General features: G+C 48.5%; 1 protein-coding gene across 1 annotated transcript; it reads right to left on the bottom strand.

The window, feature by feature from the left end:
- Positions 1-1,947: 1,947 nt before the first annotated feature.
- Positions 1,948-17,173, bottom strand: LOC141983411 (uncharacterized). The gene is made up of 6 exons (XM_074946525.1): positions 17,096-17,173; positions 14,545-14,931; positions 6,832-6,955; positions 5,936-6,049; positions 5,313-5,426; positions 1,948-4,000 (listed from the first exon to the last, which is right to left on the bottom strand). The coding sequence occupies exons 1-6, from the start codon at positions 17,117-17,119 to the stop codon at positions 2,817-2,819; spliced, it is 1,947 nt and encodes a 648-aa protein (XP_074802626.1). The 5' UTR covers positions 17,120-17,173; the 3' UTR covers positions 1,948-2,816.
- Positions 17,174-24,173: the final 7,000 nt, after the last annotated feature.

The raw sequence follows: 24,173 nt of genomic DNA, 5'->3' as shown, positions 1-24,173 counted from the left end.
TTTTTAAGCAGAGCCAGTTTGGAGTAAGTGAAGCTCAGAGCAGGGTGAGATATCTCTTGCCTTTTAACTGTTTGGGGGTGAAGCTAGAACAGTGATTCTCAAACTTTTGTACTGGTGACCTCTTTCACATAGCAAGCCTCTGAGTGCAGCCCCCCCTTATAAATTAAAAACACTTTTTCATATATTTAACACCATTATAAATGCTGAAGGCAAAGCAGGGTTTGTGGTGGAGGCTGACAGCTCACAACCCCCCATGTAATTACCTCCCGATGCCCTGAGGGGTCCCGACCCCCAGTTTGAGAACCCCTGAGCTAGAACATCTCATCAGGTCGATGGCCCTGTGTTTCCCAGAATGATGTTCGCAACAGTGACACTGCTGACTGCTGTTTAGCTTGTGATCCAGTAGGACGTGGCCTGTGTTAGCCCCCAAGGTGAACACCCAGCAACAGGCAGCTAACCGTGTTTCTCCTTCCCTGGAGACCCAGGCTAGCACACAGCTGTGGTGCAAGAGCCAAGTTAGTACACTGTTGCCTATGCAGCATAGATAGGGAACCCCCTCGTGATGCCTGGGGTTTGGTTTCGGCTCTTCTACAATGAGCAGGCTTGAAGGAGGAGGATATGCCAGAGTTCACTAGCCCCTGTGAACAGAACAGCTACACTGAGTCAGACCGATGGTCCATCTAGGCCAGTATCCGGTCTTCTGACAGTGGCCAGAAGGGAATGAACAGAACAGGGCAATTTGGAGCGATCCATCCCGTCGTCCACTCTGTAGCCTCTGACTGTCAGAGGCTACAGAGCATAGGGTTGCATCCCTGCCCATCCTGGCTAACTGATGGACTTACCCTCCCTGAACTTGTCTAGTTCTTGTCTGAACCCCGTTACAGTCTTGGTCTTCACAACATCCTCTGGCAAAGAGTTCCTCAGGTTGACTGTGCGTTGTGTGAAGTAGAACTTCATTTTTTTTGCTTTAAACCTGCTGCCTATTAATTTCATTGTGTGACCCCTCGTTCTTCTGTTATGGGAAGGAGTAAATAACATTTCCTTATTTACTTTCTCCACACCAGTCACAATTTTAAAGACCTCTGTCATATCCCTCCTTAGTCGTCTCTTTTCCAAGCTGTAAAGTCCCAGTCTTATTACTCTCTCCTCATATGGAAGCCGTTCCAGACCCCTCAGCAGTTTTGTTGCCCTTCTCTGTATCTTTTCCCATTCCTATATATCTTTTCTGAGATGCAATGACCAGGACTGCATGCTGTATTCAAGGTGTGGGCGCACCATGGATTTATATCAGGTCATTTTGATATTTTCTGCCTTATCTATCCCTTTCCAAATGGCTCCTAACATCCGGTGCTTTGGGTGCTCTAGCTCCTGCTGACGCACTACAGAAGAGCAGCCCAGAATGCACCTATACAACCCCAGATAGGCCCAGCGGTAGACCTGCAAACATGGGTATGATCACAGCTGCTCTGCAGGTAACTGTTACCTGCCATCTCTTCAGGGAGCCAAGGCCCCCCCAAAACAAACAAAAACCCAGCTGTGTAGACAGGCCTGAAAGCTTCAAAAGCTTGCAGCTGCAGGTCTCATTTGAGGGAGGCCTGCAGGCGGCTACTGGGAAGGTAAATAGCTCCTAGCCAGAGCAGATCCGCAGTGTGATTAGCAGGGGAGAGCCGAAGCACCAACCTTACACTGCATTGTAGCTAGCACTGCTGTGGCGGACACAATGCCTGCTCTGGAGAGTTCTCACAAGCACCCACACTACTTCTAGGTCGGGCAATGTTCATCGGAATTGAGCTTGGCCCCAATTCCCCCACAGCCCTTTTAACAGCTGAATTACATGGTTTGACCTTTAAAGTGAAATAGTCCTAGAGTCTGCCTTCCTGCGGCAGCTCCAGGACCTGGGACAGAGTCATCACACCTTACTGACACACTTTGACCACCCTGCACCCAGCTTAACTTTATTTTTTGCTGCTGCTCCAGGGTATTTGAGGGTACACCCCCACCACGAGTTGCAGTGGGAAGCAGGAGTGTCACAAATAGAACAGAAATCACTGCTTCAAGTTTACCAATCGCTTCCACGGACTGGCAAGCGAGCCAGACACTGCATTCCTGCTCTCACCCGCCAGGGTGGAGCTCAGCTTCCCTTTCATGAGGGCTGAAGGTGGTGAAGCAGAGAGGTAAGAGCATAGGCGGCCTGTATTGTAGACCTGGTTCTGCCTCTGGCTTGCAGGCCCGTCTCAGCCTCGCCACACCTCCGAGTCCCCAGCCGTACTGACTGCGGGAAGCCGCCCAGCGCCGGCAAGCAGACCGCATTGGTCTGTAGCACTGGAGGACCTGGGGGACAAAGTACTGTTAACCCAGCACACCTGCCGATGTGCTGACGCTCATTCCCAATAGCCTGTGCGCCACTTCTGCAGTCGCGTAGGAAGTCGTTCACGTTACAGCAGCATTCTGCGACAGCAGCTCGTAGGCCTGCCCTGCACCATCCCCGCAGAGCGGAGCCTGCAGGCGACGTTCCCGCTGGCGGTGTCAGCAGTCAGGAGACTGTTCGTAAAAACAAAACAGCTGCGGCCGCTTAGACGCTTCCAACGCATCGTTCAGTCCGTTGTGGGGTCTCTACCCCGGGCCCGGCACGTAACGGCTGCTTGTAGCTCACATTCAATACAGTCTTGCGTCACCATCCCTCGCGTCCAGCGCTCCCCTCCCATCCGGCATGCAGAGAGGGCGTGCGATTCACTGCAGGGTTTCACATGGAGTGGATCTGGCTAGTCTCTGGGGGAGGCTCTCCCATTGCAGCTCCCAACGCAGGGCTCACCCCCCTACGACCCTGTGTTTTCCATTTTCGGGTACAGCAGCGGGCTCTTGAACTCTGCCCCCGGCGCAGCCGGCGTGCCACCCTGCTGGCCAGCCTGCACGCACGGGTGCAGTCTCAGGGACTGCTGGCAGCGGAAGCTCTTGGCGCAGGCAGAGCACTGAAAGGGCCGCTCGCCCGTGTGGATGCGCTGGTGCTTCAAGAGGTGCTCCTTCTGGACAAAGCTCTTCCCGCACTCGCCGCACGGGTAGGGCCGCTCGCCCGTGTGGATCATCTGGTGGCGCACCAGCCAGGAGTGGCAGATGAAGCTCTTGCCGCACTCCAGGCACTTGTAGAGCTTCTCCTTGGTATGGTTGCGCAGGTGCTTGAGGAAGTAGGGCTTCTGGGCGAAGCTCTTGCCGCACTGGGTGCACTTGTAGGCGCGCTCGCCGGCGTGGGTGTTCTGGTGCACGGTCAGGTTGGTGAGGCGGGTGAAGCTCTTCTCGCACTGGGCGCACTTGTAGGGCTTCTCGCCGGTGTGCGTGCGCCGGTGCTCCACCAGCGTGGAGAGGCGGCTGAAGTGCTTCTCGCACTCCAGGCACTTGTAGGGCTTCTCGCCGGTGTGGGTGCGCTGGTGCTCCAGCAGGGTGGAGAGGCGGCTGAAGCACTTGGCGCACACGGTGCACTTGTAGGGCTTCTCGCCGGTGTGGGTGCGGAGGTGGGTGGTGAGCGTGGACTGGTGGATGAAGCCCTTGCCGCACTCGGTGCACACGTAGGCGCGCTCGCCCGTGTGGGTGCGGTAGTGATTGGTGAGGTTGGACTGCTGGGTGAAGCCCTTGCCGCACTCGGGGCACACGTAGGAGCGCTCGCCCGTGTGGGTGCGCTGGTGCTTCACGAAGTGCTCCCTGCGGCTGAAGCACTTCCCGCACTCGGGGCAGAGATAGGGCCGCTCCGTCACGGGGGCCCCCGGGGACACGGTGCTGGCTTTCAAGGGGCTGAAGTCTCTCTCGTGCTGGGTGGGCTTCTCTGGCATATGTACTGCCAGGGTCACGTTTGGCTCATTGGAGCTGTACTGACCCTCGCAGGGCAGGCTGTGCTCGGCACTATGGTAAATATTCTCTTCCGGTCTTTGGGCCGAGGTCCAATGAGGCTCCAGCTCCTGTGAATCTTGCTCCTTGTTGTTCTTTTCGTGGCTGGCGAGCCAGCCGTCAGCTGGAACCAGGAGGGAAGGCAAATGTAATTCACAGGACAGACTGGGAGAAATGAAACTATGCTGCATAAAGCGGTGGGGGGAATCAACTCTCTGGCCATGCATCAGAGACCATATGAGGGGAAGGCTGGGCCTCTGGTTACAGCACTAGGGTCCTTCTCTGCCACAGGCCTAGGGCAGAACACAGCCTCTCCCCACCTCACTTCCCATCTGCTAGTGGAGGACAGCAATCCTGCCCTACCTCCCAGCGGCATGGGGAGGATAAAGACAAAGCTTGGGAGGTGCTCTCCATAAACCTCCCCAAAACTTCCTCATCATCCATCTTCAAATTCCTCTGCAAAACTCTCCTTCGCCATGACACCACGCAGCCTCTGACACTTAGGCTGCACGGCCTGTCATACGGACCAATATTGCCCCTTGTTTTCCTGTCCTCCCCCATCTCTCTGTACCCACGTGTTGTCTCGTCTTACACTTAGATTGTAAGTCCCTCGGGGCAGGGACCATCTTTTTGTTCTGTGTCTGTACATCGCCTAGCACAGGGGGATCCCAATCCAGGACTAGGGCTCTTAGGTGCCACATTAATACAAATAATTAACGACAATAATAACGAAGATCCTGCAGGACTCAGATACTACAGGGATGGGTCTACCAAGAGACAGACCAATAGTTCAAGATGCAAAGGATGTTGGCATGTCTTTGGATACAAACCCTCCCTGCCACACAGGCAAGTAAGGTAAAGACTGATTCTATCTGCAATCATTACTGAGAGATTTCTCTCTCAATCCCTACACAGGGAGAAACGAAACAGGAACTTCACAATAGGCCAAGTTCTGCACTCGAATGCGCCCATGCAGCTCCCATTGATCACACGGGCACGTACTTGAGAGAAGAATTTGGTTCAGTACCTCAGTGCCACTTGGAGCAGAGAGACACCAGGCAAGAGAGCCTAAGGGAGAACATTTCTTGTCCCTGATCCCTTCCAGTCAATCTATCCATGGATTTCTACAATGCTCACCTCCGGGACAGCATCTGAGCACCCCAGGAGATTATCAGCACACCAAAGTCCTACCGGTGGTCTCACTCACGCCCCCAAAGAAGTCCTGCTAACATGTCCCATCCGAATGTTCAAAGGGATAAACTGCCCTGTGGGGTATGCAGCATTCTTCTTCCTATTGCAACTAAGGCCTGTCAGAAAGATAATGCTGCTCACCCTGGACTATAGAAGACGAGTTTTAGAAGTATAAAACTTTTGTTCAAGCTCTTGCTTTTAAACTAGACTGCCAGGATTCAGAGTCACCTGAGCCTGCCACACACCTGCCATGGGCTCTGTAGGGGCTTCTCTTTTGTCTGCATCCTGCTGCTCCTCAGCAATTGGCTCTTCCTCTTGTTTAATCTGAGCGGAGATTGCGACGGTAGAAATCGCAGACTCTGTTCATTGAAAAGAGAGAGAGCTCAGTGAGGATTTTCTAACAATCGCTGCCCGACATGAAATAAATAGCTTGTGCCTCCCGGGTGTAACTGGATAGCAAAGACTTATATAACCCTTGCCACACATGCATCCAAGCCATATGCAGCCGAGCCAAGTCTTATTGCTAATACAGCCCTCACTCCTTTTGAAAATTGTTCCATAAACCTTTCAAAATGATCCCAAGCCCCAAAAACCTCCATCTCTGGAGCAGGCAGTCACTGACTAGAAACCAGACATGCTAAAGAGGATATAGAGGAACCAAACCAAGTGGTTAAGGGCACTAACCAGTCCGCACACTCAAAGAGGAGGGGCTAGAGCCAGAAATAGTTTTGATTGGTAGAGACAAAATCTGACATAAGAAAACTACTGATTCTTTTTAAGCAAGCAGCTCTAATGGCAGATGGAGGCTTGTTGAAGTTACAGCTGCTCGCTTCACCCGCTGTTTCAGTCGATTTCAGCCAACCCTCACCTGTGCTGGGATCTGCAGTGGTTTCTCTTTCCTCCGACTCCTGCTGACCCCTCACACACGGCTCTTCTCCTCGCTCAATTCGGGACAGGATGTCAGGTTTGGAAATTGCATAGTCTGTTTATGGGACAGGACATAGTGGTAATTAATAAACAGATAAATCACAATTCTTTGCTACAAGTTATTTTAAATCAATCCCCTTCTATCCCTGGAGGCGATCTGTACCTGACTGAGTGAAAAGCAACCCCCGCAAAGCACCTCCTACATGGGATGTCGAAGCACTTCACAAAGAGTGGATGCATCTCAGCCACCTGGAAGCCAGAGGAGTACTGCCACAGCACCGCATGAAGAAGGAAAGAGACGGCAAGTGACATGTCCAAGGTCACACAGGGTCTGTGGCACAGCTGGGACCAGAACCCAGGTCTCGAATTCCAGTTCTGTGTTTAGCCCCACCACCATCATCCCCTTAGGTAGGGACATCAGTTACTTGCACCACTTCTGTATGACACACCTTTTATGCAGCAGAATTTACCACACCACACACAGCATCCAATTAGCAAGTTGCAGGTGAGTGCATCAATGCCAACAGGAGTTATACTAGTGTTCAAGTCAGCGCCAGATCAAAATCAGGCCCACAGAACACAAAGGGTTTTCCACATACGAGGGCTGAGCCTATGAGCAAATACAACCGCTATTCACATCTCGAGAACACTGAACACGGACCACCACCACAACGCTGTGCATCGGCTTTCTGTCATGACAAAACTGAATGCATGCAGGCAGGCGTGCACAGCCACCAGAACTCACAGGAGTTTGAGAACAGCCCTCACCTGGAGGAGTCCAGCCAACACTCCAGAAGTCAAGCATTTTCTAATAAATAAGTGAAAAACGTTCCTTACCCAGTGAGATCATATATTCATAATTCCCCTTCATCACATTCTTGTATAGCTCCTTCTGCCAGTCTTCTAAGTTCTCCCACTCCTCCTGGGAGAAGACGGCGCTGTCATCAAATATCACCGGCACCTGACACCAAACATTCACTTAGCACCTTGCTTTAAATCACATCTCTTACACTTGTGTCACTAATATATGAAATAGATAGGGAGTGCCTAAAAAAGGCAACTAGATTTAATGGAGAAGATGGGCATTTTTTAAACACACTGTTTATGTTATAATTTAATGTTTATTATATTTGAAAGAACAATAGTAAAATGATGCAACAAATGAAAACAAAAGGGGACAGTATTCATTGACGGGGAGAAGCAAAGGAATACAGTTTGCATTGCAATGCCACAGAATGAAAGCTGAGTTACAATGAGACTAACAAAAGCCAGAAGTGTCCCATTTAATACCATTACTCGATAAGATTCCGGCTGCACTAAACATGGAACAATATTGCTTCCCCTTTAACAAGCATTTTTCTTCAATATTTTAAAGTTTATGGTCAGAAAGATACAGGGCCAGATTCAGATCTGTTGCACTCGTGTGAATCTAGAGCAACACCATTGAGTTTCATAGATTTCATAGATATTAAGGTCAGAAGGGACCATTATGATCATCTAGTCTGACCTCCTGCACAATGAAGGCCACCGAATCTCACCCACCCACTCCTGCAATAAACCTCTCACCTGTGTCTGAGCTATTGAAGTCCTCAAATCATGGTTTAAAGACTTCAAGGTGCAGAGAATCCTCCAGCAAGTGACCCGTGCCCCATGCTGCAGAGGAAGGTGAAAAACCCCCAGAGCCTCTTCCAATCTGCCCTGGAGGAAAATTCCTTCCCGACCCCAAATATGGCGATCAGCTGAACCCTGCGCATGTGGGCAAAACTCACCAGCCAGATACCCAGGAAAGAATTCTCTGTAGTAACTCAGATCCCATCCCATCTAACATTCCATCACAGGGCATTGGGTCTATTTACCATGAATAAAGATCAATTAATTGCCAAAATCATGTTATCCCATCATACCATCTCCTCCATAAACTTATCAAGTTTAATCTTGAAGCCAAATAGGTCTTTTGCCCCAACTGCTTCCCTTGGAAGGCTGTTCCAGAACTTCACTCCTCTGATGGTTAGAAACCTTTGTCTAATTTCAAGTCTAAACTTCCTGATTGCCAGTTTATATCCATTTATTCTTGTGTCCACATTTGAGCTCTCACTGAAGCTTTTCCCACAGTGCAGGCACTTACAGGTTTTATCTCCTGTGTGGGTTCTCAGATGTGAAATGATTAAAACTTTTCCCACAATCCAAGTATTTATAGGGTTCTTCTCCTCTATGGGTTCTCTGACATATAATAAGGGCTGATGGTGCATTGAAACTTTTCTCACACTGCAGGCATTTTTAGGGTCTCTCCCCCATATGGATTCTCCCGTGGTTAATAAGACCCGAGTGCTGAATGAAGCTTTTACCTCAGTCCAAGCATTTATAGGGTCTCTCTCCTGCATGGTTTCTCTCACGGTTAATTAAGACTTGAGCAATAAATGAAGCTCTTCCTGAAGTACAGGCATTTATAGCAGGGTTTCTCAAACTGGGGTCCAGGGGTCCGTAAGGGTACTCCAGTGGGTCAACGAGTCATGTCCGGGGCTGCTGTCCCCGCTGATCAACTCCTCCCCCTCCCTCCCAGTCACTCCTGCATGCCACAAAACAGCTGTTCAGCAGTGTGCAGGAGGCACTGGGCAGGAGAGGGAGGAGTGGGGACGGGGCGCGCTTGGGGGAGAAGGCAGAAAGAGGCAGGGAACAGGAGGGGCAGGGGTGGGGGCTTGGGAGAAGGGGTGGAGTGGGAGCGGAGCCTGTGGCTGAGCAGTGAGCTTGCGGGGGTCCTTGAAAATTTTTCAATTAAAGGAGGGTCCTCGTGTTGTTAAAGTTTGAGAACCACAGATTTATAGGGTTTCTCACCAGTGTGGAGTCTCCCATGTCTAATAAGATGTGCCTTCCGACTGAAGCTTTTCCCACAGTCCAAACACTTATAGGGTTTCTCACCAGTGTGGAGTCTCCCATGTCTAATAAGGCCTGAGCGCTGACTGAAGCTCTTCCCACAGTCCAAGCATTTATAGGAGTTCTTGCTCATGTGGATTCTACCATGGTTAATAAGGTTACTCCAGCTTTACTCCAAGGCAATGGAAAAATATGCCTTGTTTTGTGGAAAGTAACCAATTCGTCTCCAGTTGCATTCCACAAAAAGAACAGAAGTATTTGTGGCACCTTAAAGACGAACAAATTTATTAGAGCATAAGCTTTTGTGGGCTACAGCCCACTTCATCGGATGCATAGAATGGAACATATAGTAAGAAGATATATATAGATATATATACACACACACACACACACACACAGAAGGTGGAAGTTGCCATACAAACTGTAAGAGGCTAATTAATTAACATGAGCTATTATCAGCAGGAGAAAAAAACTTTTGTAGTGAAAGCTGCTTTACAGCACAATAAGGTGCTGAGTTTTGAGTTATTAAAAACGTATTGGAAATACTTTTTCTACAACATCTGCACACTGCACTCAGACATTACACAATGGGCACGAATATGAGAACCTGGGTATGCTGCTATAAATCACACCAATCCAAGCAGTAACACTGGGAGCGGAAGAGGGATTATTTAGCTTGGTGTAGGAATGAATTATGAACGAAGGAGAAGCCAGAGACGACATCATCAGTGTCAGAGGGATGGTAAGGAAAAGGGACTCACTATTAATGTTCATTCAAAAATAATTCCCCTTGCTTTGGATGAGGAAGGACTACCGAAGGTCTGATCAGTGCAACACTGGGCACCTTTGACATATCTTTATTTGAGAAGTTAGTCTCTGTATATCATCATCTGCAGGAAGTCTTCTAGAGACCCTTTAGGGGATCACAGTTCAGAGATAAACTGCAAAACACAAAATGTCTGCCTCTGGCTGTACAGACAGGCCTCAGTACAGGGAACAAGGGAAAATGAGTCTGGACATACCCAAATCGACGTCTTTCAAAGCTACGAGAGCTAGACGCACTCAGGGCAGGGTCACTGGGAGGGATAAAGGGACTGGATCATAGGCTGGGGGAGGAGTGTGGGCAGAGAAGACAGTCTCCTGGAGGAACAACTACGACCTGAAGCACTGCTACCAGCACACTACCAGTAACTTCCCCTTCCCTCGGAGCAGCACAGCTCCTGGCACAGGAGTGAGCGTAAGTGCTTCTCTCCTTTCTGAAGCATGTTCAAGAACACAGGCCCCTCTCCTCCCAAGAGAGGATAAACTCGCCCCAACAGCCAGCACAAGAGGGCTGCAGTGGGACTGGGGATTCTCCTGGTAAGAGCCCCAGATGGATGTTACAGGACAAGTTCTAGGCAACTATCCAATGAACCCTCCAGACCTAATGAGACTAGCTAACGCTAGGGGCTAATCAATGCACTACCTCTATTCAAACCATTTTGCAACGGGGAATTAAAGTGCCTCTGGATCAGAAATATGAAAAATCTAGGACTATCAATTAATCGCAGTTAACTCAAGGCAAATTAACTTGATTAAAAAAATTAAATCACAATTAATCAGTTTTAATCACACTGTTAAACAGCAATAGAATACCAACTGAAATTTACTATATATATTTTTGGATGTTTTTCTACATTTTCAAATACATTGATTTCAATTACAACTCAGAATACAAAGTGTAGAGTGCTCACTTTATATTTTATTACAAATATTTGCACGGTAAAAGAGAAATAGTATTTTTCAATTCAACTCATACAAGTACTGTAGTGCAATCACTTTATCGTGAAGGTGCAACTTACAAATGTAGAATTATTTTGTTACATAGCTGCACTCAAAAACAAACCAATGTAAAACTTTACAGCCTACAAGTCCACTCAGTACCACTTCTTGTTCAGCGAATTGCTAAAACTAAACAATTTGTTTACATTTACGGGAGATAATGCTGCTCGCTTCATATTTACAATGTCACCTGAAAGTGAGAACAGGCATTTGTACGGCACTTTTGTAGCCAGCACTGCAAGGTATTTATGAGCCAGATCTGCTAAACTTCCGTATGCCCCTTCATGCTTCAGCCACCATTCCAGAGGACATGCTTCCATGCCGATGATGGGTTCTGCTCAGTAACGATCCCAAGCAGTGCAGACTGACTCATGTTCATTTTCATCATCTGAGTCAGATGCCACCAGCAGAAGGTTGATTTTCTTTTTTGGTCGTTCGGGTTCTGTAGTTTCCGGTTCCATCACCTCTGACTGGGTCCTGGTAGAAGTCTCCGGAACAGAGCTAGGCGGGATGGCTGGTTTAGCCTGGCCATTCCCACCCTCTTGGCTAGCTTCATATGATTGGCCAAGTCTTCCCCCAACAGCATGGGGATGGGATAAGCATCATAGACTGGACCGGCAACTCGGCTGTAGGCAAGTCAAAAGAGTTTGACTTGAAGGGTTGAATCGTCACTTGGACCTCTGGGTCGATTAAATTGGGGTCCACTAAGGAAGCGTGGATAGCCGACACTTGTGCTCTGGAGTCCCTCCACGCTGTAACCTTCTTCCCGCCCACACTCACAGTTTCCCTCCACTTGGAGGGTATCTGGGAGGCATCTGGGCCTGAGGACGTTTGGTGGGACCCCGGTGCAATGAACTGTAATCTGTTGGGGTTCTTGGGGCAGTTGGCCTTTACATGCCCTGGCTCGTTACATTTAAAACATCGCCCAGCTGACTGGTCACTGGGGCAAGGTGGGTTGCTGGAGAACGGTGTGGTGAGACGATAAGGTGTCTGGGGTTTTTCTTGGGGGGAAAGAACCCGGGGCTTTGGGTTGCCCCCGGTAGTAGGGTGTGGTCTGAGAGTGTCCCTTCTGGTATCCACTCAAACTGCAACCAGGGTTGTTTCTCTCTCCTCCCTCCACCCGTTTTGTTCCAGTTTGCCCCGCCTCTCTGGTGGTCTGGGACTGCTCGTATTGATCAGCATAAGAAGCGAGACTTCCTGCTGAGTCCATTTTCTTATCCCATAAACACTGTTTTATATCATCCTTGGACATATTCAGCAATTGCTCCTGTATCATCAAATCCCGCATTCCTCCAAAGCTAGTTACATCCCGTCCTTTGAGCCATTTATCAAACAGATCTGTCATCTGGTTTACATAAGCCACATTACTTAGTCCAGACCCTCTCTTAAGGGCTCTAAATTTTACTCTGTAAGTTTCAAGTGTAACTTGAAATTGTTTTAAAACCAAATCCTTATATTTATCATAGTCACAAGCCCCATCAATAGGCATCTTATTGAATATGTCCAGAGCTCTTCCAGTCAATTTTGCGACCAATGTGGTCATCTTGGGAGCGTCAGGAATTTTACGGAGTATGCACAGTCTCTCAAAGGTGAGAAAATATTCAGCAATATCACTGGATTCACCATACTGTGGACAAAGTCGCTCTCATTTGTGGATTGTTGGGGAAGGATTGTTAGGGTTATTCGGCATATTCTGCTGAGCCCTTGCCTTCTCTATCTCCAGTGCATGCTTCCTCTCTCTTTCCCTCTCCTCCATTTCTTTTTCTTTTGTCTCTATTTCTTTTGCTTTTGCCTCCATAGCTCTCTGGTGGGCAGCCTCCGCTGCCTCCTTAGCTCTCTGGTGGGCAACCTCCTTATTGAGTAGTTTTAATTCGACCAGTCTCTGGTGTTCCTTTTCTCTCTCTTCTGCTTCCAGTCTGGCTATCTCCAGTTTCTGTTGGGCATTGCTTTCTGTCATCTTAGCCTCTCTGTTTTTAACCTACCTATACCCGAGAGTTAGAAAGAAAAAAAAAACTTGGCTTGTAAAATTTACTGTGCTGTAGCCTGACACCTTTGCCTCTGATAGCTGTTCCCAGCCTACAGAAAAATCCTTTTGTTATGGAGCTGCTCTGTCCCCAAGCAAAGAGACAGAACCTGCAGCTGTAATCACCTTTTTAAAAACCTTTTAAAATCCTGCTGTGCTTCTGGTTCAAAATGATCCCACCGCTCTGCCACCATGTCAAGGTTCCTTCCCCACTCTGAACTCTAGGGTACAGATGTGGGGACCCGCATGAAAGACCCCCTAAACTTATTTCTTTACCAGCTTAGGTTAAAACTTCCCCAAGGTACAAAGTCTTTGCCCTTGGATTAGGTAAAACGCTGCCACCACCAAGTGTTTTAGACAAAGAACAGGGAAAGGACCACTTGGAGTTCCTATTTCCCCAAAATATCCCCCCAAGCCCTACACCCCCTTTCCTGGGGAGGCTTGAGAACAAACAAGATGAGCACAAACCCCTTGGATTTTTAAGACCCAAAAAACCCCATCAGATTCTTAAAAATCAGAACTTTATTAAAAGAACAAAAAAAAAAACCGATAAGAGAACAACTCTGTAAGATCAGAATGGAAGATAATCTTACAGGCAGTCAGATTCAAAACATAGAGAATCCCTCTAGCAAAACCGTAAGTTACAAAAAGACACAAAAACAGGAGTACACATTTCCTCCAGCACAGCGAATTAACAAGCCAAAACAAAGAAACCCTAACGCATTTTCTAGCTAGATTACTTACTAACTTTACAGGAGTTGAAGGGCTTGCACCCTTGATCTGTTCCCATGAAAGGTATCACACAGACAAAACCCTTTCCCCCCTCCTCAGATTTGAAAGTATCTTGTCCCCTCATTAGTCATTTTGGGTCAGGTGCCAGCGAGGTTACCTTAGCTTCTTAACCCTTTACAGGTGAAAGGATTTCGCCTCTGGCTAGGAGGGATTTTATAGCACTGTATACAGAAAGGTGGTTACCCTTCCCTTTATATTTATGACAAGTACCTTGTTTGCATTTTGCCATATCTGCAGTGAAAGTGTTCTTAAATCAAACAACATGTGCTGAGCTGTCATCTGAGATTGCCATAACACAAAATATATGGCAGAATGTGGGTAAAACCACAGAGCAGAAGACGTACAATTCTCCCTTAAGGAGTTCAGTCACGAATTTAATTAACACATTGTTTTCTTAACAAGCATCATCACCATGGAAGCATGTCCTCTGGAATGGTGGCTGAAGCATGAAGGGGCATATGAATGTTTAGCAGATCTGGCACATAAATTCCTTGCAATGCCAGCTATAAAAGTGCCATGCGAATGCCTGTTCTCGCTTTCAGGTGACACTGTAAATAATAAGCGGCCAGGATTATCTCCCATAAATGTAAACAAACCAGTTTAGCTACTGATTGAACAAGGAGGACTGAGTGGACTTGTAGGCTCTAAAGTTTTACATTGTTTTGTTTTTGAGTGCAGTTATGTTAAAAAATATTCTACATTTGTAAGTTGCACTTTCACGATAGACTGCACTACAGTACTTGTATGAGGTGAACTGAAAAATACTATTTCTTTTTGTGTTCTTTTTACAGTGCAAATATTTGTAATAAAAATAATATAAAGTGAGAACTGTGTACACTGTATTCTGTGTTGTAACTGAAGTCAATATATTTGAAAATGTAGAAAACATCCAAAAATATTTAAATAAGTGGTATTCTATTATTGTTTAAAAGTGCGATTAATCACTATTATTTTTTTTAACCGTTTGACAGCCCTAGAAAAATCCCTTCATTACCCAATACAGGCTCAGCCTTTACTTCCTGTACTAACTGGGGTACAATTACCTTTGGGACTTCTCCATTAACACCAGGAGGAAGCCTCAGGATCCAGAAGTTCCTGTTCTTCAGCAGGTTCTCCATGTTCTCCAGTCTCCTCTGCAGTAGCCCATACTCCTGGATCAGAGTTCCCAGCACAGTCCACTTACTCTCCAGCTGGTTTCCAAACTCCAACTCTGTTTTCTCACACTCGAATATTTTCTTCTCAGCCGTCCCAGTTCTCCCCTCCAGACTCAGCAACCGTGTGGCAAACGAATCCACCTTTCTCTCCACAGCTTGGATGGCAGCCACTAGGGTCCACATCGAAATCTCTGCTGTTTGCACAGACGTTCGTTCAGGGACACCGGGGGGCTGGGAAGACATCAGGCGCTGTGACTCTGCATCCCATTCCTGAGCCTGTTTGCAAGGAGAGAGACGGGAAATGGAGCTAGAGCCACGTTTCCATCTGGCAAAGTTAGATACAGAGAAACCGCACAAGAGCCGCTCACATGCTGAAGACTCCTCCGCACTGTGCAATCTTTACTCCGACAGCACCGCTGTCCTGATGCGAGAAATGAGGTCTTTTGACATCTTTATTAGAATTATAAACTTGAAATGAGGCCCATAAAAGGTTCAACTGCCCTGGGCTGACATGTGACATGAATATTAGCTACCCAGCTATTTTCTTCTGAAATTAGTGCTGTGAAGGTCTGAAGCGGACTTTGTCAACAAAGCGTCACACACCCTAGACAGAACTTTATACCCACACAGGGGAGGTTTAAGGGCTGCCTCCAGCTTGCAATCGAGTCAGTTTCTAAAGTGAGAGTTAAGACTAGCATCAGCTCTTACAACGGCCCTTTAATTAGCCTGCTAGTTTCGATGATCACACACTCCTAATTTCTGTTAAATGTTTCTCGTCCCTGTTGCTGTGTGAAAGACCCAGACAGAGTGAAAATGCCTACACGAAGGGATGTCAAATGCCCAGTGTAAACAAACAAAGAAAAGAACCTATAATTTTCCTCTAATTTCCTTCTGTTATAGTCTTTTTTGCTGTTACTTGTAACATTATTAGTGATTTTAAGTTGATGTCCCCTCGAAGTTTGCAGATGCCATGTTGGGTAAGTTCATGTTGCTATAGCTGCTGCAGGAGAGATGTTAAAAATAGTTTTTGTGAAATACAAGCAAGCGTGTACACACTGTACAAATAAAAAGTTGTTTTAAAAGCAGTTTTGGAGGCAGCCAAACTCTCTGCATGCTGGTGGCTTGATCATTTTCCATTCAAAATGCCAAGTTCATTTATTTGGAAGAAGCTAGTGTAATGTAGCTCTCCTAGTGGCAGTCACAACCCAGTGGATTCTGGTCATCCAGGAATCTACAGCGCTTTCCTGCCAACCAGGAGATACTGACTGGTGTAGTGGGAACCACAGAGTTATAAGCTCTGCGTTTTTCACTGAATATATTTATCCACACTTTTGACACTTACGCACTGAGTGGTCCCTCAAATTCGCAGGAACTATGCAGACGTGTAAAGTTACTCACATGAATAAGCGTCACTTTCATTCCTGCAGACTATGATCCTTTGCTGCAAGTCAGGCATGCAGTTCTAGTTCATTTCATTCATAGCTTAAGCTACTAAAGGGCAATGATGCCTGACAAAGTTTTGTCACTGACATGACCTCTCATGAGAGAGCCACAGGAATAACGTACAAGCAACGGAGGTGGTGTCATCTTTAAAACAGTGTCAGACACTAGAGGAATGAGACAAAACCGTACAGCAAAAAGGATCTATTTTAAAATGAAGAATCAGTGATGGTCAGAAGCTAGGCTGCCTTTTCAAAACTGATAACCCTTACACAAAACGGCCAAATGTGAGCTCTGATTTAGCCATGTTGAGCTTAAGCGGACAGCTAGAAACCCAGAAGGAGATGTCCGAGAGACAGGCTGAGAGTTCAGTTTGGCCAGAAGGAGACAGGTCTGAAGCAGGGAGACAGGTCTGCGCGCCATCAGCAGAGAGAGGAGAGCGGGATTCGTGTCTGCAGGTGAGATTACCCGCCCAAAGATAAGGGGCAGAGGCAGGAGAGACGGGCACTGTACTGCGCACCGTACGAAGATGTAGCGAGAGCCGGTCCGTGCTGGGAAGAGCCGACGCTGGGAGGAATCAGTGCAGCTGTCCCCCGGGGGGCGAGCAGCCTCCCTGAAGGCGAGGGGGCTCCGTCCACGGCAGAAGTCACGCAAGGGGGAAAGGCTTTCCAGGACCAGGGCCTAAACAGACCAGACCCATCAAGGAGGAGAGAAAAGCGCCCCCCACCCCACGACAGCGAACACGGGGACGCTTGGCAGGCGAAATCCAGCGCCCGCCCCCGGCCCCGGCCCCGGGTGGGCGCTGCACACTCCTTAGTCACCGCGAGGGGGCGCTCGAGGACAGCCATGAATCCAGGCGGGAAGAGGCGGGACGGGGGGGGGCTGGAGCGACCCCGCAGCCCGGCCCCCGAGACAAAGCCACGTCACGGTCACGGTCACGGTCACGGTCACGGCCCCGGTACCGAGCCGGGCCCACAACCCCCCCCCGCCGGGCCCTTACCTGGGCAGCGGCCCGCTCGGCCATGGCCCCCCCGGGCGGGGCTGCTCCCGCGGGCCCGGCCCGGCCGAGCCCCGCTCCCGCTGCGGGCTGGGCAGAGTCCCGGTGCCGCGCAGTGCATGCCGGGAGCCGGGGGGGCGGGCAGCCGGCGCCGGCAGCGCCCCCTGGCGGCCCTGGGGGGAGCAGCCCCTTTCGCGCGGCGAGGCCGGGGGGGGCGGAGGGCAGCTGGGCCCCCCCCTCCCCTCTGGGCCCCACTCCACAAAAACCCCCACTCCTCTCCCCCTCCCACATTCCCTGCCCCCACCCCATCCTGCTCCCCACCCCCACCTCTATCCTCCTCATTCCCCTGCCCCACCCCACTCCCCCCCACATTCCCTGCCCCCACCCCACCTCTATCCCCCTCATTCCCCTGCCCCACCCCACTCCCCCCCACATTCCCTGCCCCCACCCCACTCTCCTGCCCCTCCCACTCCCACCCCCCACATTCCCCTCCTCCTGCCCCATTCCACCCCCCACACACACACATTCCCCTGCCCCCTGGAGATGCTCCTTCAGCAGGACCTGGGCACATCAGATCAGTGTGTGTGTACTGTGGGGGGGGCACCTGCGCCCACCTGACAACTGCTGCAGGCAGGAACCCCACGGGATCACCCATTCTCACCCTCTCCGCCCACTTTTCAGTCAGTAATTGTTCCTCTTGCCCCATTGTCCTGCGTGGATGCTTGGAGGAGTGGGGGGGAGGTGGGGGAGCTGGGTTGAGGCCACATGTGGCCTGTCTGAATTTGCGGGAGGGGGCAGTGAGCACGCCTGGCTCAGGGGCTCTTTGGTGCACGTGTGGAGTTCCCGGGGTACTTTCACCAGACCTCCAAGAGCAATCAAGCTGTGCCCCAGTACAGCCCTTGGGAACACCGGCCCCCGGGGTCCACTGGGGTATTGAGCAAGATTAACACTGTTGAAAATGTCGTGTGGCCAGGGAGGCTCTGAGCTGCCCAATTTCACCGGCACTGGTTTGGAAACTTCTGGCCTTCGTGCACCGTTGAATGAGATACCAGCTCTAGGGGGCTGATCCTGTGAGCCCCACAGGCTGTCCCAGGCCTGGACCTTATCCTGAGTCTCCTTTCCGTAAACATGCATACATGCCCGGAGCTGACCCAGCTCTTGAGTTTCTATAAAACCAGGTGGTCTCAAGATACGAGATAAGATTCCCAATCCCACTGCCCTTACCCTTGTGAGCCCTCCCACAGAGAAGGACGAGGCTAATCAGGATTACACTGAGTAGGCTTTGGCCCAAGAATGATTAAGAGGCAGACTTGGTCTCCAGCCAGAACACATTAGAATACACAGCTCCGTTTCCCACAGCATGCACTTCCGTGTCGAGATGGTGGCGTAGCATGGGAGCGTCTGGGACCCTGAGTAATCAACGCTGACAGAGGATTTCCGCTCGGCATTTTGCCCCTGCTGCTCCTTGTGGTGTCAGCATCTGTCAGTCCTGGAGGGCCAGGTTTATCAGAGAGGCGAGAAGTATTTACACATACACTCACGTTGTAGAACAACCCCTAAGGGGCATTTCAAAGCCAACACTTAGTCTCAGGTGGCCAATGAGAAGCTGTTCACAAGGAGTACCCTGCACGTAGGGTACTTCGATGCACTATACCAAGTATGTTAGATTTAAATCCAGCAAGGGCTGTTTCTTGTGTATTTCACACCTTTCCTACACCTTACAATGACCCAGCACAAGGGACCAAGCTGCAACTCTGTAACTGAAATAACTGCCTTACTTCCCGCCCCCCCCCCCACAAATGTGGCCAACTGCCCCCTGCCCCTCGCAGGTCCGGCACTGAAGGAACCCGCGCAGGTCTGCAGTTGCCTGCTGAGCCATGACAGCAGCTGGTGTGGAGCTTGGGAAGGATTCCGGGGCACATCTGAGCCCTGAAGACAGACGCCATCTGCTATGTCAGAAGAAACCCTGCTTGCCAGGAGGAGGCCGGATTAGAAAATGAAGGCCAGAAGAGGAAAGAGGTAGGCAGCAATGGAGAAGCTGCTCACAGGTCAGTTGTGCATATGGCACACTCAGGTACAAGGTCTACTCCATACGCAGAAAACAGGCTCTTTTAATGGAGGGTGTTTGGCCACCTTAAATATACGCGTAGCTGTCAGCTTTGCCTGTAATGTGTCACGTTTTGTACAAATCACCCTGCAGAGATAACCTTTTGGCCAACCTACAGTAATATTTAATTCGGCCTCTGGTCAGACTTCTGTCCATCTCGCCCCTTAATACAGGGGAGATCAGATAACCCACCCTCCAAGATACAAGAGGAGTGCTCAGCATAGCAGGGAACAATGCGGGGACACAGGAGCTTTGTCACCTTTTCCCTCCCTCCCATGATTCCCAGCGCTCCCGGCACTGTACCAGCCCCCCATGGCTCCGTCCCCACCATGCACTAGCTAAAGGAGTGGGGGGAGCATGTGCTATGTCTTGGAAAGGGCTGGCACAATCCCTTCTCCGGTAGGAAAGCGGATTTTATCTCCACGCAGGGAGTCTCAGCTGTGAGCCTGCTGCTGCAGTTAGGTGCCCAGGCCAGGTCAGCCCTTTCTCAAGAAGAAGCCAGGAGGAGGAAGTGGTGGCAGCTGTAGGGTATTCCAAGATGGGTCTCTCTCGCTGAAGTTGTTCCACTTTGTATAAATACTTAAATCATCATTGGGCCAGAGTGTGAGAGTGATTGTACAGCCTGGGGATCAGGGCACTCACCTGGAAGACCCAGGGTCCAGCCCCTGTTCCAGTTAATACTGTATTCTCCTGGGGGAACTGCATCACTGCGCATGCACCGAATTCATGTCCCCCGCAGATTTCTTTGCTTCCCCGCAGAAAAATGACTTCTGACGGGAAAGCAAAGGGAAGCTGCAAGAGTGGTCATGCACCCCTCTCCAGCAGCACTGGCAGGTTGGCTCGGGTGCCCAAAGCAGCCAGTAGAGACATAAATCACCACTGGGGGGGGCGGGGCTGGACAGTCATGCAAGAGAGAGAGAGACTCTCTCCCTCTCGCTCACTGTTGCAGCATGCTTGGCATGGAGGGGCAAGGCTTCAGGGTGTTTCTGAGGAGGTAGGCATGGGGCAGGCTCTGTCCCCTCTGGCAGAGCAGAATGTAGCAGCCTGCCTGCTTAGTGAATTGTTCCCACTCTCTTTGAGAATTCCCCCAGGAATATAGAACAGGGGTAAACATTTTAAGGCTCCTTTACATTGCCAGAGTGGTGTAAAGGACAGTATGGCCTTATAAATGCTTATGGTGCTTTAGTGATTAGAACTGGTCTAAATTTTTGGACTGAAAAAATTTCCTATCAGAATGTGCTCCATTAACTGTTTGCTACTGACCTTTCTGGAGATGGACAGTAGCCAATATAAATTGTGAGTTTGATTCCCCAGCCCTCACTAGCTCTTCAGTTGTCTATGATGTAACACTGAGCATATGGATGCATATATTTGTTGACTAATAACTAGAAATAAAGGGTCAAACCTAGTTACATTACTGTTAGGCAAGGGGGTTTGGGGATTTCCTCCAATGCTCCCCACTCCCATTCTCCATCCATTGTATTGTAGTTTAAGTAAATTACCAAAATAATTGAAACTAGAGTGATTATATTGCATTATTTTGACAAATAAAATATGCAGAATTTTAAAATACACTGCGCAGAATTTTAAAATTTTTGGCACAGAATTCCCCCAGGAGTAAATACTTCAGTATTATACACATTGGAACAGCTTCAGGAGGAGGGACTGAGAGAGTCCCACCCCAGAATTAGGGCACTCAGCTGGGATGTGGGAGATCTGACTTCATGTTGCTGCTCCAAATCAGACAGAGCTGTGATCTGCAAACAAGTCTGCCGCTTCTCAGGTGAGTGCCCTAAGCACTGGGCTATTGGGTACTCTGGGACAGAGAGACAGACACACACACATCAATCTGGTCTTCCCCAGCTGTCTTCTGCGCAAGGCCCGATTTGATAGGTGCTCTGAGAACACCTATCCATTTGGGCCCTGCAAGCAAGAGAGGGGGAGCAAAAACCTCCCTTAAGAATTGCCCCAGGATTTGGGAGTAAGGTATGGTGCTGAGTAGCTCCAGGGCACCAGAACGTAGGCAGTTTTGTGCACACCTCCTGGCAGAAACATAGTTGCCTGCAGGTTGAGGGGGAGTGCAGCATGTGTTTTGAGGATCTCAGTGGCACCTAAGTCCCTTTGTGGATCTTGTCCTGGCCAGCAAGATCATCTGGGCTAGAGAATTGCAGGGAGCAGTCAGGTTCCTACAGGAGTCCCTGGGTCAGGGCAAGGACCTGGAGAGGCTCAGAGAGGTGAGGGAAATGGGCAGAGGAATGACTTCATCTTGACATTTTGTCTAAGTTTCTGTTGAACCAATAAATGGTGCTCTGTGGCAAGGGCCTGGAACAGACTCTGGCATGGCGTCAATCCACCCTGAGCTGGCATGAGAACCCACCAGTTGACAGGCTCTGATTTTTTTCAGTCAAATAATTTCTCCATTTTACAGTGCCCATCACGGTGGTATCAGCGGATTTTACAGGGTTTAAATTGAGTCATTAATTCTTCCAAGTACAAAGCTAAAACCTCACAGCCTTAAAGTAGATCCCTGAAACCCCAGTGATCAGAATAAATCGGTGTCTGTCATTCAAGTCTCTGTTATATTGCACAGTCTACTTATAGCAGGGGTTCTCAACCTTCATTGCACCAGGAACCCTTCAGACAAGTTATTGCATGAGTGGGTGGGGGGGATGTGGGGGAGGGAGAGGAGAAGGGGGCAGAGCCCAAGCCTCGCCACCCCGGGTGGGGGTGGAGCTCAGGCTTCAGCTTCAGCTTCAGCCATGCGTTCCAGGAAGTCTAATGCTGGCCTTGGCGACCCAGTTAAAGTGGGGTTGCAACACACTTTGGGCTCCCGACCCACAGTTTGAGAACCGCTGACTTACAGCAAGCTTGGCAGAATTCCATCTTTTTTATCATTTCAATGGATAATGTTTATTTAAGTATTTTTTTTCAATTTTTATCAATTTAAATTTTCACAGTTGCACAAAATTATGGGTTTAAGCATTTTATTTTTATTGATTTAAATTTTCACAGTTGTAGGAAATTGGGGGGGGAGATTAGACAATATTTAATGGCAGACACAGATTCAAAAAGTTAACGCTTTATAACCGTTAAAACAAATAGTCGACCTCCTATGTCAAAAATACAAAGCAAATATCCTGAAATCAAACTCTAGTAAGTTCTCAAGCAGCATTTTTCTTCCTTTTCCTATGGGTAAACATCGATTATTATTGATGGAAATATTTTTTCATGGGTTTGTGTGTATGGTGAAATTGACATTTTCTGATAAAAATCTGGTCTTTCCAAGCCTAGTTATAACTTATTACAAGACAGAATCAGAGAACGTAAGGATCATATAGTCTAACCCCCTGCCAAGATGCAGGATTTGTTGTGACAGGTGATTAACGAATGATTAATATTGATCATTGTGTGCGTGCGTGTGTGTGTATATATGAAAAAATCTGAATGGGCATTTTCTGAGCCAAAACCATCAAATATTACGCTGGACTCAAATAGCACATTTTATTGTGATTCTTTTCAATTTATTTTTTTAATCTGTAAAATATACAAAAAGTTAACAAAAGGCCATCTCCCTGCATCCATTGACTAGGGCTCTTAGGTGGATGGTAATACAAATTAATAACAAACAAGTAAAGCAAAGCCAAAAGATGCAGGAGAACGTATATACAGATTCATTACTAGTTCTGTACCACTAAAGAGGCACGCGTGGAATTAATACAAAATGAGAAGTCTTAATCATAGAGACTGAACGATCTAGAGCCATGAGGTTGTAGTCAGAGCCACATGGGCAAATTCAACCCCCGCGATGGCTTGACTAGCACTGGGGTTCAGGGGCTCAGTCCTGCAAACACTTACCATCAAAGTAGTGAGCCCTCCACTTGAACGATCCCACATAAACCAATGAATCAACGTTCTCTACTCAGCATTGAGGGCCTGATCTGACATCCAATAAAGTCAATGGCAGTTTTTCCATTCACTTCAATGGGAGCTAGATTAGGTCTCAAGTGTTTGCAGGATCAGCATCTACATGAGAACCAGGGATAACAGGCAGGAGCAGGGGAAGTACGTGTTGCAATGAGATGAGCTGTGCATTCCATGGGTTCGTTCCTTGTTGGTTCTTGTAAAAGCCCAACCCCCCCAACAAATTAACCAGCACGATGTGTATGCATCCAGAGCCTCACCACTCCCTGTAATGGGAGAGTCATCACTACACCACACGACACTCTATGCTGGGAACCACGACTCTGAAAAATACATGGTGGGCTTGGTGGACAATCAGCTGAACATGAACTCCCAGTGTGACACTGTGGTCAAAAGAGCTAATGCGATTCTAATGGGAATCTTGAGAGTACAGTGTATTTTACCTTGTATTTGGCACTGATGCAGCCACTGCTGGAATCCTGTGTTCGGTTCTGGTGCCCACAGTTCAAGAAGGAGGTTAATCAATTGGAGAGGGGTCAGAGAAAAGCCACGAGAATAATGAAAAAATTAGAAAACATGCCCCTTATAGTGATAAGATAAACAGTCTAACAGAGAAAGTTAAGGAGTGACTTGATTACAGTCTACAAGTACCTACATGGGGAACCAATATTTAATGATGGACTCTTCAACTTAGCAGGAAAAGTTGGAATGGCTGGACAAATCCAGACTGGAAGTAACATGTACATTTTTAACAGTGAGGGTAATTAATCACTGGAACAACTTACCCAGGGTCATGGTGGATTCTCCATTCCTGACAATTTTTAAATCAAGATGGGATGTTTTCCAAAAGCTCTGCTCTAGGGATTATTTTGGGGAAGTTCTCTAGTCTGTGTTACACAGGAGGACAGACTAGATGATCACCATGGTCCCTTCTGGCTTCTGAATCTATGAAAACTGTGTGTGCAACCTCTCACCCATTTTAGTGACATCTGATGGCAGTTGCCTCTATACCCAAGCCCCACAGTACTAATCATTACAAACACAGAAGTGATA

This window comes from Natator depressus, chromosome 2, assembly GCF_965152275.1.
Source record: "Natator depressus isolate rNatDep1 chromosome 2, rNatDep2.hap1, whole genome shotgun sequence".
In the NCBI taxonomy this organism is placed as follows: Eukaryota; Metazoa; Chordata; order Testudines; family Cheloniidae; genus Natator; species Natator depressus.
The sequence above is the reverse complement of the archived record's forward strand: the minus strand, read 5'-3'. Positions and strand labels throughout refer to the sequence as shown.

What these genes read in the sequence shown, in the direction of transcription:
- LOC141983411 (XM_074946525.1), bottom strand. Translation starts at nt 17,119, where the DNA reads ATGGCCGAGCGGGCCGCTGCCCAG. An exon ending in CCGAGCGGGCCGCTGCCCAG is followed by an intron (nt 14,932 to 17,095) that starts GTAAGGGCCCGG and finishes CCTTGCAAACAG; the next exon opens with GCTCAGGAATGGGATGCAGA. An exon ending in TTAATGGAGAAGTCCCAAAG is followed by an intron (nt 6,956 to 14,544) that starts GTAATTGTACCC and finishes GTTTGGTGTCAG; the next exon opens with GTGCCGGTGATATTTGATGA.